This window comes from Geotrypetes seraphini, chromosome 2, assembly GCF_902459505.1.
Source record: "Geotrypetes seraphini chromosome 2, aGeoSer1.1, whole genome shotgun sequence".
Taxonomy (NCBI): Eukaryota; Metazoa; Chordata; class Amphibia; order Gymnophiona; family Dermophiidae; genus Geotrypetes; species Geotrypetes seraphini.
The window spans coordinates 22,079,074-22,099,394 of NC_047085.1; the positions used below are offsets into that span (position 1 = coordinate 22,079,074).

General features: G+C 41.0%; 1 protein-coding gene across 16 annotated transcripts in view; it reads left to right on the top strand.

Annotated features, from left to right (window-relative positions):
• Positions 1-20,321, top strand: part of PTK2 (protein tyrosine kinase 2) — a 779,173-nt gene that overhangs the window by 183,888 nt on the left and 574,964 nt on the right. For all 16 annotated transcript variants that reach the window (XR_004538103.1, XM_033930844.1, XM_033930848.1 and 13 more), the window contains one exon: positions 1,841-1,920. Coding sequence is in view for 15 of the 16 variants with exons in the window: in XM_033930844.1 (XP_033786735.1) it covers positions 1,841-1,920 (80 nt within the window). In the remaining variant the exon portion in view is untranslated. The remainder of the gene's footprint in view (positions 1-1,840; positions 1,921-20,321) is intronic.

The window sequence follows — 20,321 nt, forward strand, 5'->3', positions numbered from 1 at the left end:
CAGAAATATTGAAATGTGGCCATGGCTCCTGTTTTGGGCCAAGCCTACAGTAGTATACTTAGCAATGGCTCCTTCTTGCTCTTGGACCCGCTACTGCAATTATTCTGTTCTAGTGTTGAGCATGTTGCAGCAGTTCCTTCTGGATGCAGATGAAGGTTAGATGCCAAATTTCAGATGTAGATTTGTGTCTTTCAGTATATTTAAAATTTACCAGTAACTCATAGAAAAATAGATTCATATAGTTAACATAGATTGAAAAAGTTGAGAGTAATGCAACTCTTATGAAGTTTTGGATGGATCTGATTGGAATCTACACTAATCTGTGGTACATTCAGATAATAAATTAGTACAGGGGTGCCCACACTTTTTTGGCTTGCGAGCTACTTTTAAAATGACCAATTCAAAATGATCTACCAACAATAAAAATAACCCTCCCCCCACAAAGCACACTGTATGCAGAGAAAATGTTAATTGTCATTTATATTCAGGGGGGGAGTTGGGTTCAAATAGGTCAAGGCAGATGACTTTAAAATATGCAATATCACCTCAGTAACAACTAAAGAAAAATAGACAAATGTAATTCAAAATATAGACAGAATATAAATTCTCAAAACTGACACACCTTTGTTGTCTGGTGATTTCATGAGTCTTTGGTTGCACTTCCTTCTGACCGTGCATCCAATATTTATTTCTTTCTTTCTGCCTTCTGCATTCTTCCTCTCCTCCAGACCTCGTTCCATTCCCCAACCAACATCTCTCTCTGTCCCTCCAGAAGTCCAACTTTTCTTCCTCTCTCATCCCCCAGATCATGTGCAGCATTTTTCACCACTGCCCACCAGCCATATGTCCATTTCTCCTTCTATTACCCCACTCCAACACCATGCCACATCTCTCCCTCCATCACTATGCCCAACATTCCTCCCCCTGCATCCCCATCAATCTATCCCTCTGTTCCTTCTCCACCACCATATCCAACATTTCTCCCTCTCATCCTTCTGTTCCCCATGCATCTCTACCTCACTCCTCTCTCTCTGCCCAATTTTCCTTTTCCCATCTCTTTCCCTCTCACTCACACACTCAGGCCCAACAATTGTCCCTTTCTATTCCTTCCCTTCCTCCTATGTCCCAAGTTAGTGCTTCCTCCCTTGTGTCCCACGTTCATGCCCCCTCCCTTCTTTTTGTGTCCTGAGTTCGTGCCCCCTCCCCCTCACTGCCTTCCAGCCTTTGTCCTACCTCCTTCCTCTCTCCCTCCTCCCCCCCGAAGCTGACTCATGCTGAAGCCTGCTTGCCCCCCACCGCTGCTGCCACCCATTCAATCATCTCCCGCTGCCGCAACTCTGGGCAAGAAAGAGCCAAGCGCATGCAGCTATTGCACGCCGCTGGCCTACAAGCCTTCCCCCAACGTCAATTCTGATGTTGGAAAGAAGATCCGGGCCAGCCAAGCAGCGATTGTGGGCCGGTGGCGTGCAATTGCTGCATGCGCCTGGCCCTTATTTGCCCAGAGTTGCGGCGGGGATGATTTAATGGAGCTGTTGGGTTGCGGAAGCAATGGGGAGAGATCCTGGGCAGTGGTGTTTTTATGTTGCACGGTCTCTCTGCAATTGACTCACATTGCCTTTGCAATCGACTGGTAGATCGCTATCAATGTGTTGGGCACCCCTGAATTAGTATATATAACCAATTAAAATCATCTTTGGACTGTAATCAATATGGTTATTGTATGAATGAAGCAGCATACTACCAGATTTTGCATAGAGATAAGATTGAATAAATACTGTAAATATATGCCTTTTAATCATGAGCTATATTGACTATCCCACAATTATTTTTTTTCCTTTAGGTAAAAAATGATTACATGTTAGAAATAGCAGATCAGGTGGACCAAGAAATTGCTTTGAAGTTGGGCTGTCTCGAAATTCGGTAAGCTAATACTGAACATTGTACATAAATGCTATGATGGGTCAGAGTAGTGGTGGCTATTCGAGAACAAGCAATCATCATAATCTCACATGCGGGTGATGTTATCCACAGAACCCGGTACAGACACTACCAAGTATCAGTGTCACTTAAACTTTTATAGGCAGTGCCCATATCGCATGCATGCTGGTGCATTCCTGCCTGATGTCGGCTTGCAGATCCATCTGTTCTTCATTGTCTGTGGGGCTGTACTGTTGAATAAATATATAAATATAAAGTGCAGATGTAGAGGTAATTGAGCCCTTACTGAAATCCCCTTATTCAGTCTTTGAATATTATCAGGTTAAATTTACATTGCAGATGTTATCCCTATGCTGGGAACAAAAGGGGATTTTACCAGTTATTCAATTTAAACACCCACATGACATAAATGCATATGAGGTGAGTCTTTCATTTGAAAGAAAGTTCCGGAATGAGAGGGCATAGCATAAAGTTAAGAGGTGTTAGGCTCAGGAGTAATCTAAGGAAATACTTTTTTTACAGAAAGGATGGTAGATGTGTGAAATAGTCTTCTGGTAGAGGTGGTAGAGACAGATTGTGTCTGAATTCAAGAAAGCATGGGACAGACTTGTGGGATCTCTTAGGAAGAGAAAAAGATAGTAGATGCTGCAGATAGGCAGACTGGATGGGCCATTTGACCATTATCTGCTTTCATGTTTCAGTGAAGGACATGGCACATAAGAAAGCTAAGAAGCACAAACATCCTTCTTCTCTTTGAAGGAGAGTGTTGCGTAGTGGTTAGAGCTATAGCCTCAGCACCAAGAGTTTGTGGGTTCAAACGCCATTCTGCTCCTTGTGACCCTGAGCAAGTCATTTAATCCTCCACTGCTCCAGGTATATTAGATAGATTGTGAGCCCACTGGGACAGATAGAGAAAATGCTTGAAGTACCTGTATGTAAACCGCTTTGAGTGTGGTTGTATAACTACAAAAAGGCAGTATACAAGTCCCAATCCCCTAGGCATACCACTGCCACCACCCAGCAGTCTGACCCCACCCTAAAACTCTAACCCTCTACAATTGCACCAATTCTTCCCGCAAACTGCCTTACTCTCAAAAACATAGCCTGTAAACTGCTACAACTCTTCAAAACCATCCCCAGCCAGAAGCTAGTCCCTACAACTAAGTCCTATAACTGCTCCACACCTGCAGACTGCCCCAGTCATAAAAAAATTACCACCCTGCAAACTGCCCCATCCTGAAAAAGTAACTATAACTGTCCCAACAAGCTGTTAAACTGCTTTGCTACTCTGAAAACTACCCTCCCCCAACTGCAATTGGCTTACATTTCCAGATGCAGCGGGGTTGATGAGCATTCCACGAGACAGGCTCTGGATGCCTTTCCCACTTGTTAGGTCCAAACAATTTTTATTGATGCAAACAACCGCAAATACAACGCCAAGGCACCCCAAAGGTGCACAGTACAAACAATGATGCATCATATATAATAATAGAACAAGCATGTACAAAAGAATAGCATCATCAACCAAACTCCCCCCCAAACCCACTCTACATAAGGCGAGCGAGATTAATGAGGACGGAAAGGCACTCCAAAGGCCCTGGACTCTTATGAGCCCCGAAGATGCCTCACTACCCCTTCCCCCCACCTAATCCCACTTATCCTATCCGTGTCTAAGTGCCAGAACCTTTCAGTACCCCCCAATTCACCTCCCCATCCCCCTTCCCCTCCCCCCCAATGGTACTCTCCACCCCGCCCCACCAGATGGATACCCCAGGGAGGAGGGTTCGTATTGATTAAGTGGGCAGACTTGCAGGAGGGAGGGTTCTGGAGTGGGCAGACTTGTTGGGCCGCCGACCCTTCTCTGCCGTCATACTCTGTTTCTATGTTTACTCACCATTACTCTCCCAGCCCTACTAACTGAGCGCCCAAATTAGGACATCCATTGTAAGACCGCACTGCGGCCCTTGGGATGCAGGGCTTGCAGATAGGGCTCCCAGATATTCAAGAACAACATCTTTTGCTTCCTGGTCCCTCCGGCATCTCGCGCCTCCCAGATGGCTAACTGATGCAACTGGTTCCGCCAATGCCAATATGACGGAGGGTCCGGGACCGTCCAGCACTGCAGAATACATTTCCTGGCCAGTAAGCTCATCTTCCTGCACAGAGCCCGATGTCCCCTAGGCAAATGGTCAAAAGCCTCTGGCAAATCCAAAACAAGGTGGGCTGGGGTACTGCACAAGGCTCTCCCAATTATCCCTGACATGTATGAGAGTATACGCCTCCAGAAGCACTGGATAAAGGGGCAGAACCAAAAGGCATGTCCCAAAGTGTGTGTCCCCGTCCCACATTTATGACACAGTGGTGTAGGGAGACCTCCAGTGTAACACAACTGCGTACGAGTGTAATAGGTGCATAAGGTCACCCTATAATACGATTCCCGCAACCAAGCACATGGGGAGACCCCAGGCATCGCCCTCAAGGTACGGGCTACATCCCAATGTCCCAAATGAATTCGCAGTTCCCTTTCCCATTTACCCCGGATGCTCTGGTAGTCCTTGGCCGGTTATAACTCTTGCTAACTAGCATGAATGCTAGACACCGAGAGGGACGCCCCCTCCTCCCGAGCAAACAACTCCCGCAGCCTGGCCCCTATGTGCAAGCGCAATTATAGAAACATAGAATATGATGGCAGAAAAGGGCTGTCGGCCCAACAAGTCTGCCCACTCAAGAACCCTCCCCTTTAAGCACTTCCTTGAAGTGAATCCACATGTTTATCCCATCTTTTCTTAAAATTGAGCATGTTGCTGGCCTCTACTACCTGAAGTGGAAGATCAACCACCCTTTCAGTGAAGAAATACTTCCTAATATCACCATAAAATCTCCCACCCTTGATTTTTAACGGATGCCCTCTTGTTATCGTAGGTCTTGTAAGGAAAAAGATGTCTTCTTCCACCTCAATACGGCCAGTAACATATTTGAACGTCTCTATCATGTCTCCCCTCTCTCTGCATTCCTCGAGAGAGTATAGCTGCAACTTACCTAGACGTTCTTCATAAGAGAGATCCTTGAGCTCTGAGACCATCATAGTGGCCATTCGCTGAACCGACTCTATTCTCAGCTTATCCTTTTGATAATGTGGCCTCCAAAATGGAACACAATATTCCAGATGAGGTCTCACCATAGACCTGTACAACGGCATTACAACTTCAGGCTTTTGGCTGACAAAACTTCTTTGGATTCAACCCAGCATTTGTCTATCCTTGGATGAAGCTTTCTCCACCTGATTGGCAGTCTTCATATCTTCACTAATGATTACTCCTAGGTCCCGTTCTGCCACAGTTCTTGTTAAGGTCTCACCATTTAAGGTCTAAGTTTTGCAAGGGCTTCCACTGACAAGGTGCATAATCTTACACTTTTTGGCATTAAAGCTCAGTTGCCAAATTGTGGACCATTGTTCCAGTAAAAGTAGGTCCTGCGTCATGGCGTCGGGCACGGTGCCTTTGCCCACTACGTTGTACAGTTTAGCGACATTGGCAAATAATGCAGTTTTACCTTGAAGTCCCTGAGTCAGGTCCCGTACAAAAATATTAAATAGGATTGGACCCAAGATAGAGCCCTGCGGCACTCCACTGATCACTTCCGATGTTTCGGAGGGAGTACCATTTACCATCACCCTTTGTAGTCTGCCACTGAGCCAGTCTTTAACCCATGCAGTCAATGTTTCTCCTAGTCCCAACAAACTCATCTTGTTCAATAACCTACGGCGTGGAACACTATCAAAAGCCTTACTGAAGTCCAAATACATTATATCCAGGGACTCTCCCTTATCTAGCTTTTTTGTTACCCAGTCAAACAAGCTGATTAGATTGGATTGGCAGGACTTTCCCTTTGTAAATCCATGCTGGTGGGGATCCCTCAGCCTCCCGTTGTTTAGTATCATATCTAATTTGCGTTTAATCAGTTTACTCACTATTGATGTGAGACTTACCGGTCTGTAATTTGCAGTCTCTGATCTGCATCCCTTTTTGTGGAGTGGAATGACGTCAGCTGTTTTCCAGTCCAATGGGACTTTTCCCGTGCTTGGGGAAAGATTGAAGAGCACAGCTAACGGCTCCGCCAGGACAACTCTTAGTTCCCTGAGCACTCTGGGGTGCAGTTTATCTGGTCCCATGGCTTTGATAGCTCTTGGTAGATGCTGCTGGCGGTAAATTCAAATTCAATTGTGCTCTGTCGAGGGATCCCACATAGTGCTCCACTTGGTGACACGTGAACCGCGCTCCCCAGGTCGCCCCCACCTTAGCTAACAAATCTGCACATGTCAACAACTCCCCATCATCCCCCAAAATATGTTCTAAACTTGAAACTCCTTTCGTTCCGTAGGACAGGTACTCTCTGGATTCCTGTTCCGGAGGAAAGGCCGGGTTACCCCGCAAGGGCAAGAGATCAGTGACAGTCGGATCCTCTCCCAGGGCTTGCACAAACCAATGCCAGGCCGCTTGTGATGCACTAAATAATACACTAGATCGGATAGAAGGGGGCAATGCCTTCCGAGAACTATGTAGTAACGCAAACACATCATAAGGAATAAAAAACTCACATTCCATCGGAAGAGGTGTGTAACTGCTTGTCATATTCACCCAATCTCCCAAATGGCGAAGCAAACACGCATAATTATAGACTCGCACATCCGGTAATCCCAACCCCCCCATGCCAATTCCGCAGCAACTGAGACACCTGCAATTTCGGTTTCTTGGCCGCCCAACAGAAACGTGCAACCCCTTTATAAAAAATACGTAAATCTTGAAGGGCTGAAGTTCGGACCCAAAGTGGTGAACTGGGTTAGAAACTGGCTGTCGGACAGATGCCAGAGAGTGGTGGTTAATGGAAGTCGCTCGGAGGAAGGAAAGATGAGTAGTGGAGTCCCTCAGGGTTCGGTGCTGGGGGGCCGATCCTGTTCAATATGTTTGTGAGTGACATTGCTGAAGGGTTAGAAGGAAAAGTGTGCCTTTTTGCAGATGATGCCAAGATTTGTAACAGAGTGGACACCGAAGAGGGAGTGGAAAATATGAAAAAGGATCTGCAAAAGTTAGAGGAATGGTCTAATGCCTGGCAACTAAAATTCAATGTAAAGAAATGCAGAGTAATGCATTTGGGGATTAATAATCGGAAGGAACCGTATATGTTGGGAGGAGACACGCTGATATGCACGGACGGGGAGAGGGACCTTGGGGTGATAGTGTCCGAAGATCTAAAAGGCAGTGGTTGCTGCCAGAAGGATGCTGGGCTGTATAAAGAGAGGTGTAGCCAGTAGAAGGAAGAAGGTGTTGATGCCCCTGTACAGGTCATTGGTAAGGCCCCACTTGGAGTATTGTGTTCAGTTTTGGAGACCGTATCTGGCGAAGGACATAAGAAGACTTGAAGCGGTCCAGAGGAGGGCGACGAAAATGATAGGAGGCTTGCGCCAGAAGACATATGAGGAGAGACTGGAAGCCCTGAATATGTATACCCTAGAGGAAATGAGAGACAGGGGAGATATGATTCAGACGTTCAAATACTTGAAGGGTATTAACGTAGAACATAATCTTTTCCAGAGAAAGGAAAATGGTAAAACCAAAGGATGTAATTTGAGGTTGAGGGGTGGTAGATTCAAAGGCGATGTTAGGAAGTTCTACTTTACGGAGAGGGTGGTGGATGTCTGGAATGCGCTCCCAAGAGAGGTGGTGGAGAGTAAAACTGTGACTGAGTTCAAAGAAGCATGGGATGAACACAGAGGATCTAGAATCAGAAAATAATATTAAAAATTGAACTAAGGCCAGTACTGGGCAGACTTGCACAGTCTGTGTCTATATATGGCCATTTAGTGGAGGATGGGCTGGGGAGGACTTCAATGGCTGGGAGGGTGTAGATGGGCTGGAGTAGGTTTTAACGGAGTTTTCGGCAGTAGGAACCCAAGCACAGTACCGGATAGAGCTTTGGATTTTTGCCCAGAAATAGCTAAGAAGAAAAAATTAAAAAAATTTAAATTGAATCAGACTGGATGGACCATTCGGGTCTTTATCTGCCGTCATCTACTATGTTACTATGTTATTCAGCAAGCATAATGGCAGAGTCTGCAAAACATACAGCCATTTGGTAAAGATGAACATCTTAACCAAGCAAATGCATCCCATCAGAGAAAGGGGTAATGCCCTCCAGGTATCCAGCAAGTGCTCCATCTGTTGCTGAAGCGTATCCACATTAAGACTATACAAACGGTGAGCCTGCATGGACATCAAAGTCCCCAAGTACACAAACTGCCCCGGCGCCCATGTCAACGGAAACCCATTCCCCCGCTGCAGAGGATGCTAACGCCTCCGATTTATCCAAATTTAAGTGGAAGCTGGCATAGTCTCCATATAAGTCCAACAATGCCGTTCAAAAGGGATAGGATCTGTAAGGTTTACTAAAATATCATCCACATCCGATAACTTAAAAGAAGTAGCTCCGATGTCAATCCTCTGTATAGATGGCTTCACATATATGTCCCGAATTAAGTGGTCCAATGTTAGCACAAACAACAACGGTGTTAAGAGGGAACCCTGTCTCGTCCCCCTAGCAATCGGGAACCGGTCCATTTCAAAATCCTTTAACACTATTCTAGCTTGTGGGAGAGCATACAATGCTCGCACCACCGACACAAAAAAAACCATCGAAACTTAGGCCGCTAAGGTATCATAAAGAAAATCCCACCGCACTCTATCGAACGTTTTTTCGGTATCAAAGCTAACCAGGACAGATGGGAGATTGCACTCTGTCTACCATTCCAATGACAGCAACAATGTTCTTACATTTTTAGCTATGTTTCGTCATTTCACAAATCCCACTTGAGCTTTGTGGATCAGGAAGGGAAGCACAGCGGCCATCTGCTTCGCCATGATTTTCACTAGCAGTTTTACCTCTGTATTCAATAAGGAAATAGGACAATAGGATCCTACTTTTTCAGGGTCGTTAAGCAGTTTAGGCAACAGCAATATGCGTGCCATGTTCATACTCTCCGGTAAAGCCTCTGTGCCAACCATGATATTAAACATCCGAGCGAGCGGCTGGACAATCTCCTCACCTAAGAGCTTATAAAATTCAATGCGCATGCCATCCTTGCCCAGTGCCTTCAGCAGAGGACTGTTCCCTATTGCCCAATACACTTCCTCTGGCGTTATTGGTGCATTCAAACGCTCCCTGTCTGTCTCAGAGATACGGGGCAATGTTATCTCATCCAAATAGGGGCCTGCCATCACTCCCTCCTCTGACAGGGGGCATAGAGGTTCTTAAAATAGTGAAAAAATATGTCTCCAATCTCCGGGTCGGTTGTAACTCTCTCCCCCTGCTCGTTCCTCAGGGCCTGAACCCTGCGTGGGCCCATCCTGGTGGAAACCAGTTGGGCCAGTAGTTCCCCCCCCCCCTTATTCCCATATCTATAAAGCTGGTACTTGTAATAAGCGAGGGATTTGCACGCCTGCTGATGAAGTAGGGAATTGAGGGTCACTTGCTATTCCATCAATTCCTGTTTGTGCATGGGGTCGCCAGTCTGGCCATACCTCCTCCGGGCCTTAGCTATATCCCTCTCTAATCGCAGAATTTCCCTATCACAAGCTTTTTTAACGTGACTACTATAACTAAGGGTATCCCCTCTCAACACCGCCTTCGCCACTTCCCAGAATAAGATGGGGTCCCCTTCCACATGAGCGTTATGCCGTTTGTATTCATTCCATGTTCCCAGCAACCATTCCCTATAGTTCGGATCCCTATAAAATGCAAGTGGAAATACCCAGCGCCACTTCCCTGGAGGACCCCCTCCTGCTTGCCATGACACTCGAACCCAGGTATGATCAGAGATTGTATAGGGACCTATCTCTGCCTGCTCCAGCTTCTGAAATACCTGTTCCGTCACCCAAATATAATCTATGCAAGACTGCGTACCGTGCGCCCGGGACATGTGGGTGTAATCCCTCTTGGTGCCATGCAGTACCCTCCAGGTGTCAATTAATTCCAGGTTATCACTAAATTTATGGAGCTCCCTCTCCCCTGTCCGACGTAGAGCACCCCCCGGCCCCGTGCAATCCAAACTAGAATCACGAACTGCGTTAAAGTCTCCCCCAACAATCAGGGAGACCTGGGCGAAGGGCAACAACAAGCAAGTCAATTTAATCTAATTTAATCCTTAGGTTTGTATACTGCATCATCTCCACGTTCGTAGAGCTCGGCGCGGTTTACAGTAGATGAAATAGGAAAGAACTACAACAGAGGGTTAGAGGTAGAAGTGTGAAGAATATTAGAGGACTTGGGATGCCAGATATAAGAGTTTTCTTGATTCCTAAGTTGGAGAGAGGCTTACATTTTTTGAGAAAAGCCAGGTTTTCAGATGTTTGCGGAAAACTTGGAGAGAGCTCAAGTTCTGAAGAGGGGAGGTAAGGTTGTTCCAGAGCTCAGTGATTTTGAAGTGGAGGGAGGTCCCTAGCTTTCCTGCCGGGTCACTTTCATTTGGAGCATTGACACAGCAAAATACCATATCCTGCTACGCGATCACCCCTCGACAGAGCACATATCTGCCCTCCCCATCCTTATCCAGAATTTGCAAGTTGTCTAGGAGGCCCTTACGGAACAGAATCGCTACCCCCCTGTGTTTCCCTTTTGCAGAAGCCGCAACACACTCCCCCACCCACCATTGCTTCAGTTTAGTATGTTCAATATCATTCAAATGGGTCTCTTGAAGAAAGGCTACATCTACCTTATGGCGCTGTAAGTGTTGTAATATTTTAGAGCGTTTAATGGGGGAGTTTATCCCCAAGAAATAAATACTCAAGGATTAGGGCCCGAATATATCCCTTATTCACTCAAAAACAAGCCCCACACGGACAAATGATACACACACCCAGCAATTTATTATTTATTTATTTATTTAAATTTTTATCCCGTCCTCCCAGTAGCTCAGAACGGTCTACAAGTGAACATACACAATGGAGAGTAATTAGACATATAAGAAGTAAAATAGGTTTAAGGGTTTGGACATACGAGATTTACATACATAATTTAAATACAGGGACACTACAAGGCCTTACTTACAACCCACAACATTCACACTCCCCAAAGAGAAAGGGAAAAAGGAAAAAGAAAAGAAGTGGAGAAAAAGGCCTCAGTTCAGCTTCATCTGACCAAAAAACTCCACTCCTACAAAAGCTATTTATGTGTAAATGCTGAAAAATAGTCCAAGAAAACAAGGCAACTAAAGTAGCCTGCCAGGTGGTATCAAACAGCACACCTAATACAGATGAAAGTCAGTGGGTGAATGTAACAAAAGGCAGTATAGTCCAGCTCATAACATCCATAGCAAAAGCAAGAAAAAATAACTTAGCTGCTAATGGCCTCCAAATCCAGGCCAGGCAGTCCTTACACCTAACGGGGAACCCTCCGTTTCGCATCAAATCGCTGCGTCAGGGGTGTTCATATCATTGCTTCATATCGAGATATTCCAGACCCACCATACTCCTCAAACATCCTCACCACTTCATCGATCAAAACTGGCGCAGAGAGACTCTTCACCCCGGCTCTTAAAAAGGCCAAAAGTTCTGCCCCTCCACATGCAGCCACCAATCAAAAAACACTCAAACTCAAAAGAAGGCGGACCATTCTGTTTGGGCATTTAAACCCTCAGGATGGGCTGATTGTAGCTGATAAATCCATCTCTGCTCCTTTTGCCACAGGAGACGTCTCCAATCCCCCCGTCGAACCGGGAGCGCAATATGTTCAATCACAATACATCGCAGGGCTCCAAAATCATGATATGCTTCTAAACAATGCATCACCAGCGGTTCCTCCAAACGCCGGGTATTCAAGCATGATCTATTTTCAATAAGTCTTGTCTTGAACTGACGGTAAGTATGCCCAACATAAATTTTCAAGCAGGGGCAAAGAATCACATAAATCACCCCCTCAGTGGAGCATGAAGTGGAACACCTCAATTTATAGACAAAACCAGTCTTAGGATGTTGAAACACATCAGATTCGATCATTAGAGAACAGACAGAACAATGACCACACATCCGATGTCCCGGTGTTATGGCTGCATGTGTGTCAGATGGAACTCTCAAAACATTGGGGCTGAAAACATCGCCCAAATTTCGATTACGCACATAAGAGAACAAAATATTGAGCTGGTGAAAACAAGGATGTATCTTTAAAATGTTAAGATGTCGGCGGATCACCCGCTGTGAACATCTAGACAACTGGTTGTAAGTAGAGGCGAAAGGAACCAGATCCTGAGTGGGAACCTCATCCCGATACTGTAATAAAGCCTCCCTGTGATTATACAAAGCCCTCTTCCTAGCCTTCCTAGCCCTCTTCCTAGAAACCGGATACCCCCTATCAATAAATTTATCCTGTAGGGTCACAGATTGATGACGGAACTCAGCTGTAGTCTTACAGATGCGCCTATACCTCAGAAACTGGGCAAAAGGAATGCTGGTTTTCATAGCATGAGGATACATACTACTGAACTGCAACAGGGAGTTACGATCAGTATCTTTAGTGTACACCATGGTACACAAAATTCCATCCACTAATTCCACCAAAACATCCAAAAAAGCAATCTAAGTTTGATGAAACTTCATTTCAAATCTCAAGGAGGGATGGCACCCATTAATGTAAGCATTAAATGCCAACAGCTTTTCCAAAGATCCTCTCCATAGACAAAAAATATCGTCTATAAAGTGGAGCCATCCCACCATCAAAGGAAAAAATCCAGAAGAGTAAACAAACTTCTCCTCAAACGCTCCCATAAACAGATTAGCTATAGTCGAGGCAAAAGTTGCACCCATAGCAACTCCTGACAGCTGCATATAGAATTGACCCTCAAACAAAAAATAGTTCTTTTTCATAGCCAGAGCAGTCAATTCTAGCAAAAATTCCGGGGGCACCAACCACGGACGAGGCTTTTGATTCAAAAAATCTGATAATATCTCCAAAGCCTCGTCCTGGGGAATAGAGGTATATAGGGACGCCACATCTAGTGTAACAAAAAACGTCACCTCAGATGTCATAGATTCCCAACTCTCCAGAAAGTTCAAAAAGTGTGTAGTGTCCTTTAATAAAGATTTTACTAAAGAGAGACAAGGCTGAAGATGAATGTCCACATACTTACACACACGCTCTAATAGAGAATCCCTTCCAGAGACTATAGGCCTTCCCGGGGGAACCTGCAAATTTTTATGTATCTTAGGAAGTAAGTAGAAGGCTGGCACCTTAAAATATCTAAACGTGAGAAAATTATATTCAGCTTTAGTAAGGAAGCCAGCCTTCCTACCAACATTCAAAATTCCAACAAGCATACCAAAGATATCATCAGAAGGGTCCCTATCTAAGGGAACATAATTATTGGCCTAGAGCTGCAAATGTGCCTCTGCTAGGTATTGTTCTCGCTCCCATACCACCACCGCACCCCCTTTATCAGCTCGACGTATCACTACTGAAGTCTCCGTTTTCAACTTCCCCAGTGCTTCCCGCTCCTCCCGCAGCAAATTATGATGGAAGGGCCTATCGGTCACTTCCAAAGTTGTAATATCTTTCAATACTGCTAAATGAAAGGCACAAAGGACCAGATCTAACGGGCCCGGGGGAGTCCAGCAAGATTTATTTCTAACAACTGAGCGATCATTGAAATAATGGATGCAATAATATAACAATATTTAAAAATTAGCATCCACAATCATTAATATCATTAATTATTATTAATATTATTTAAAAAAAAAAAAAAAAAAAAAATATATATTATTATTATCAAAATATAAATAAATTAATTATTTAAAAAAAAAAAAAAAAAAAATATATATAAAATACAAGTTTTAATCAAAATAGATAATATATTCTATTATATAGCATATTAAATTATTATGATAAAGGATTAATGAAATGATTTACAATGAAATTATCATTAAAATATTGAAAGGAAAAATTTATAATTGTTATATTGAGAATAAGATTTAAAAATGAAATATATTAATTATTATAAAAACAATATTTTAACACTGTACAAGAAAATTATAATTTTATGAAATATATACAAGAAAATAATTGATTATTGACAGAAATAATTAATAAAATAGATGTCTAATATAAAATTTTTATTTGATTTAATTATTCAGTCATATTAACTTATTATGAAAAATAAGAAAATAATGTAATTGAATGATAGATAATTAATAAAAGATGAATTTATTATAAAACTTATTTACTGACATAAAATGTATATTTTAATCAATTATTCATTCAAATTAATTCAGTATGAAGATGATCTATGAAAATGATTGAAATGCATTATTATTAAGATCAATATTATATATTTATATAATACTGGATATATTTAAGTTATATGACGATATAGATATAGATATATATAGAGAATAAGAGCTATATTTGAAATATGTTTATTTATTAGAAATATTATATTACAAGTATGCATGATATTGAATTTAATTTTATAATTCAAATATATTTAATTCTCAGTAAATTTATAAAATTTTATAGATTAAATGAATATAATTTTTAATAATATAAGGGTGGAAGTATATAGAATGTATTGAATTCAGAAATATATTTTAAATAATATAATGTATTATTAGTTGCCTGGAGATGGAGATGTAGGTTTTGCATGACCAATGCGTGTTCCAAATCAGAATAAGATAATGGGTGGGAGGGGAGGGAAAATAATGGGTGGGTTAGGGGATAAATTTTCAATGAATGTGCTAGGAGCTAATCATGTAAACAATCATAGAATATTGATTAAGTATAATTATTAATTAGATGGATCTAAAAATGTATTCGCTGAATGTCAATGGTTTAAATCATCCTATTAAGAAGAAGAAATTATTATCGTTCCTTAAAAATCAAAATGCGGATATTTATTTTATTCAAGAAACTCATCTTTCGGAAATTGAATCAAAAAAAATTATCTGGAGGTTTTATTTCTAAATGTTTATTTGCACCGGCTTTAAAGAAAAAAGCTGGAGTGGCTGTTCTAATAAATAAAAAATGTAATGCAGATTTTAAACTAATTAATTATGATCCCTTAGGAAGATGGGTGCATGTCGAAATGGTTCTGGGAAATACTACCCTGAATTTATTCAATTTATATGCTCCTAATACGAATCAAATGGAGTTTTTTAAACAAATTCAACAATTGCTCTTACCACTGGCTACATCTAATTTAATAGTAGCAGGGGATTTCAATGCTGTAATGGATCCGATATTGGATAAAAAACCAAGTAAAGTTATGAAATCATTAGGCTTAGATAATTTGATACTATCTTGTGATTTACTAGATATATGGCGAATTCTTCATTTTAATGATCAGGAATTTTCTTTTTGTTCTCAGGTCCATAAATCCTTTTCACGAATTGATTATATATTTGTTTCTAATAATATAGCGCAGCGTGTCTTAAAAGCAGTAATTGATCCCATTATAATTTCAGATCATGCTGGTGTGTGGATTAATCTTCAAAATTATGATGCTGAAAACTCTGATTTAATTTGGAGATTTAATAATGATTTATTAGCGGATTCAAAATTTCTTGAAGATTTCAAAATAAAAATGCAAGAATTCTTTCAATTTAATGAATCAGATGATATTAATGCTGAGATCTTATGGGATGCTTTTAAAGCAACTATGAGAGGAAATATTATTTCATATTCAACATTTATTAACAAACAAAAAAAAAAACAATTTATTGAGATGGGAAAGCAAATTAAATTATTAGAAAATAAATTAATTGAGAAATGGGAAAATAATACATTACAAGAATTATTAAAATTAAAAGTTAAATACAATGAAATTTCTTCTCAAATTGTGAGGAAAGACATTTTCAACAAACAAGTACAATATTATGGAAATTCAAATAAAGCTGGTAAATTATTAGCAAACTTTCTAAAAGCAAAGAAAAGAAAATCTAAGATTATTGCAATTAAAGATACAAAAGGTAACACACATACCAACACAAAAGATATTATAACACAATTTCTTGATTTTTATAAAGAATTATATACTTCCAATTCTTATAAAAATAAAGAACAAGACGGATTAACTTTTTTAAATTCATATATTGGACCAAATATTCCAGATCATATAAAAGGAAGTTTAGAAGAACCTATATCTTTAAAAGAATTAGAAACAGCATTGAAATCTCTTAGAGTTGGATCCGCTCCAGGTGGAGATGGATATACTGTTGAATTTTATAAATTTTTTCAAAATATCATATTACCACATCTGTTAAATTTATATCAATATCAAATAAAGAATGGAAAAATTTCTGGTACTATGGCAGAATCGATAATTATAGTCTTACCAAAACCAAACAAAGATCCTACTCTGGTTTCAAATTACAGGCCTATTTCATTATTGAATGTGGATAACAAATTAATGGCTAAAGTATTAGCATTAAGATTGGCAAAAGCTCTCCCTTTCATTATTGATGTACATCAAACAGGATTTATTGCTAAAAGACATTCATCAAATAATACTAGATTAGCATTCCACTCATTAAATTTAGCAAAAAATATAAATGATCCAGCTTTTTTAATATCTTTAGATGCAGAAAAAGCTTTTGACAGAGTGGAATGGAATTTTATATACCAAGCTTTACAATGGTTTGGTATAGGATCCGGTTTTATTAAAATGATTCAGACATTGTATAGCTCTCCTGGAGCAAGATTATATATTAATAATAATTTATCAAATAGATTTAACTTGCACAGGGGAGTTAGACAAGGATGCCCTCTGTCTCCTTTACTTTTTGATATTGTCCTAGAACCTTTATTAATTGCAATAAACAAAACTAAGGAGATAGAGGGAATATCATTTAACAATTTTGAATTTAAAATATCTGCATATGCAGATGATATATTATTATATTTAAGAAAACCGGAAACTACTATTCCATGTATACTTAATTTAATAGAAACATATGGTACTTTTTCTGGATATAAAATTAATTGGAACAAATCTGAAATTCTCCCAATAAATGTTCATTGTACCAAAGGATTATTTGACCCATATTCATTTATTTGGAAAGATGATGGTATAAAATACTTAGGAATTATGATCAAAAATACAATTGAAGACACAGTCAAAGAGAATGAAAAACTTTTATTGAAAAAAATAACAGAAATGTGTGAGCAATGGAATCCATTACATCTTTCTTGGTGGGGAAGAATTCAAACAATTAAAATGATGATATTGCCTGTGGTTTGTTACCAAATGAGTATGATTCCAATATTTTTTCAGGGGTCATTTTATAAAAAACTTAACAATATTCTTACAAAATTTGTTTGGTGTGGGAAAAGATCAAGAATCGCTTTAGTATCATTACAAAGACCAATTATGGAAGGGGGGGTAAATTTTCCAAATTTTTATAGGTATCATCAAGCCTATATCTTAAGACAGGGTATGTATTGGATCCTCCCAGAGCTTCTAGAAAATGTACCAGATTGGCTATATTTAGAATGGCGGCTCCTGTTCCCTTTATATCCAGAACAGTTAATAACTATAACAATGCCTAAAAGATACAAAGACCACAGAATTTTATTTGACACTTGGAAAACATTGAGATATATTAGTAATCTATCACCTGAACCTATTGCTAAATCTCTAAATCAATCAATATGGATAAACTCCAGGATCAGAATTGGCGGATTTAAAATCGTCTGGAAACAATGGATAAATGCAGGAATAAGAACATTGAATGATATCATATCAGAAGGTTCACTGCTTAGTTTTTCACAATTGCAAAATAAATTTGGATTAAATAAATCACAATATTTTAAATGGATGCAATTGAAGCAGGCCATTCAGGTAGGGTTCCCTGAATGGAAAAATCTAAATAATCAATATAGTCTACAGGTTCTATGTTTCCAGACGGATTTGTTGGGTCACCAAGCCGCAAAATGGTACAAATTGATATATGGATTTTTAAATAAAAAAAAGAAAACAGGTCTTAGGGATATTTGGAGTATTGAGATAGGTCAGACAATTTCTGAATCTCAATGGCCACGATTTTGGTCCTGGAGATTAAGATCTACAAGGTCAGCATCTATGAATCAAACATGGTTATTTTTATTACATAGAGTATTCTGGACCCCAACGCGCCTGCAAAAAATAGATAGTACTAGATCTAATAGATGCTGGCATTGTAAATTGGAAATAGGGACGTTAGATCATTTAATCTTTTTTTGTCCCTTTGTAAACGCATTTTGGAATTTAATTTGGCCCCAAATTAATAAGTTACTAGAGAATCACGTAGGACTCTCGTATGACACCATATTATTTGGTACTGCAATGAGAACTAAGAGTCCGATTTCAGCAAATAATAATAAGCTATTACTAATACTAACAGGAGTCGCCATGCAACAAATTACTCAAAATTGGAAAGATTACACCAAATTAAATTATACGTTCTGGTGGAATTCTGTTTGTCATATTTATAAAATGGAAAAAATAATAGCGTTACAACAGGGAAATCATCTTAATTTTAACAAAATATGGCAACCATTGACAAAATATTCTAATGATTAGTTCTTAGCACAATGATAAATAATTATATATGAATGGGGTGGGATTTGACTAATTAATGGAAATATACTATATAAAAAGGGGATGGGAATTTTATATGCTAATGTATAATCTTTATCATATTATATTTTAAATACGATGTATTATTAATGATAATATTTTAAATATGTAAAAAAACTTTATTGTATATTATATTACTCAAATATTGTAAGAATGGAAAACTTATAAATAAAAATTTAAAAAAAAAAAAATAACAACTGAGCGATCTAGGGGAAAACCAGGGGTGGAATCAAAGAACAATCTCAAATGCAACTTCCTAATAAAATTTTCAAGTTCAACCCGGAACTGGAAGGGAGAGTGTTTCTCAGTGGGCACAAAAATCAATCCTTTAGACAACACACTTTCCTCAGCTGCCGATAAAGCATAACTTGAAATATTTACCACAGCTGGTCTGCTCTGGACTGGGACCTGATTTGATATTTCTTGCGACCCCTGCGGTTGCTGCCACGCCCCCTGGGTTGTCTGAGTTCCCCTTCCTTCTCAGTTCTTGGTTGGGGATCCTCACTACCACTAGACCCCTCTGAAGATGTTTGAAATCTAGTGGTCTTCTTCTGATTCCCTTTATTGTTACCATTAGTGTCTCGTTTCATCCACGCATACACAAACCCAGAAGAATAATCCCTCTGGTTACGCTGAAATTTTTTAATTTTCTGCTGACGTAACTCACCCTTAAAGCGGTCAGCCTTGCCCCTCATATCAGTAAGGCCTTGTAGTGTTTCTGGGTGTGTGTATCGTTTGTCCGTGTGGGGCTTGTTTTTGAGTGAATAAAGGAGTTTATCCCCCCCACATTCCAGGTGACAAAGTTAATCAGGATCCACTATCACTAACAACTCCACATACTCCACAATCAGTACCCATGGAACCTGGCCATCCCATCCCCTGACCAGGCCCCACCAGAGCACCACTTGACCATCCGGTACTAAAGCGGGACAGAGAGTACCATCACCCCTCCCCTACCACCCTCCTTCCCCTTCCTCCCCCCTCCAACATTCCCCTTCCCCACCAGTTCCCAACCCAAAACTATATCTCAAGACCATCCAAACAGATCTCAAGATCCCCTAAGGAAGAACCAACTCCACCACCCCAGCCACCCCAATATACACCCCTACCACCCCAGATATGGACATCAAATAAAGGCAAGACATTCTACTCGAGTTCCCACCACAAACAACCGCACCTACGGAACCTCCATCCCTTCCTGCAACACTCACCCAACACACAACCACTACAGTCCCCCAAAATAGACCCCCCCCCCCGGCCAGACTGCAACATACTGCCCAGGCCCACCTTTCAGGCCCTCGGCTGTCAGCCTGGCCCTCCTCCCTGTTCCCCTCCGCATACAGAGTCCCCAATCTATCCGCCATCCTGCCCAAGAGCACATTCACCTTGCACACACCCACCACCTCCTTCCCAATTAATGACCCTGCAACCCCCAAACAGCAGAAGCCTTTCAGGCCAACAGGTAAGTCCAATGATGTCAACAACCCTCTCACGTGGGTTGTCCCGGGGGCTCACTGCTCCCAGCACTCCGCGCCGTCGCTCCTCTGGTCTGTCGCTGCCATCCGGAAGGTCCAGCTCTCTCCTCCCCCTGCTCTCCAGCAGATCCCCTCTCAGGAAGGTTAGGAGCACCTAGTTCTTGTAGCAAGGACCAGGCCTCCGCTACTGTATGAACACGCCTCGTCGCACTCCCCACCATCAGTGCCAGGGCGAATGGGTAAAGCCACCAATATCT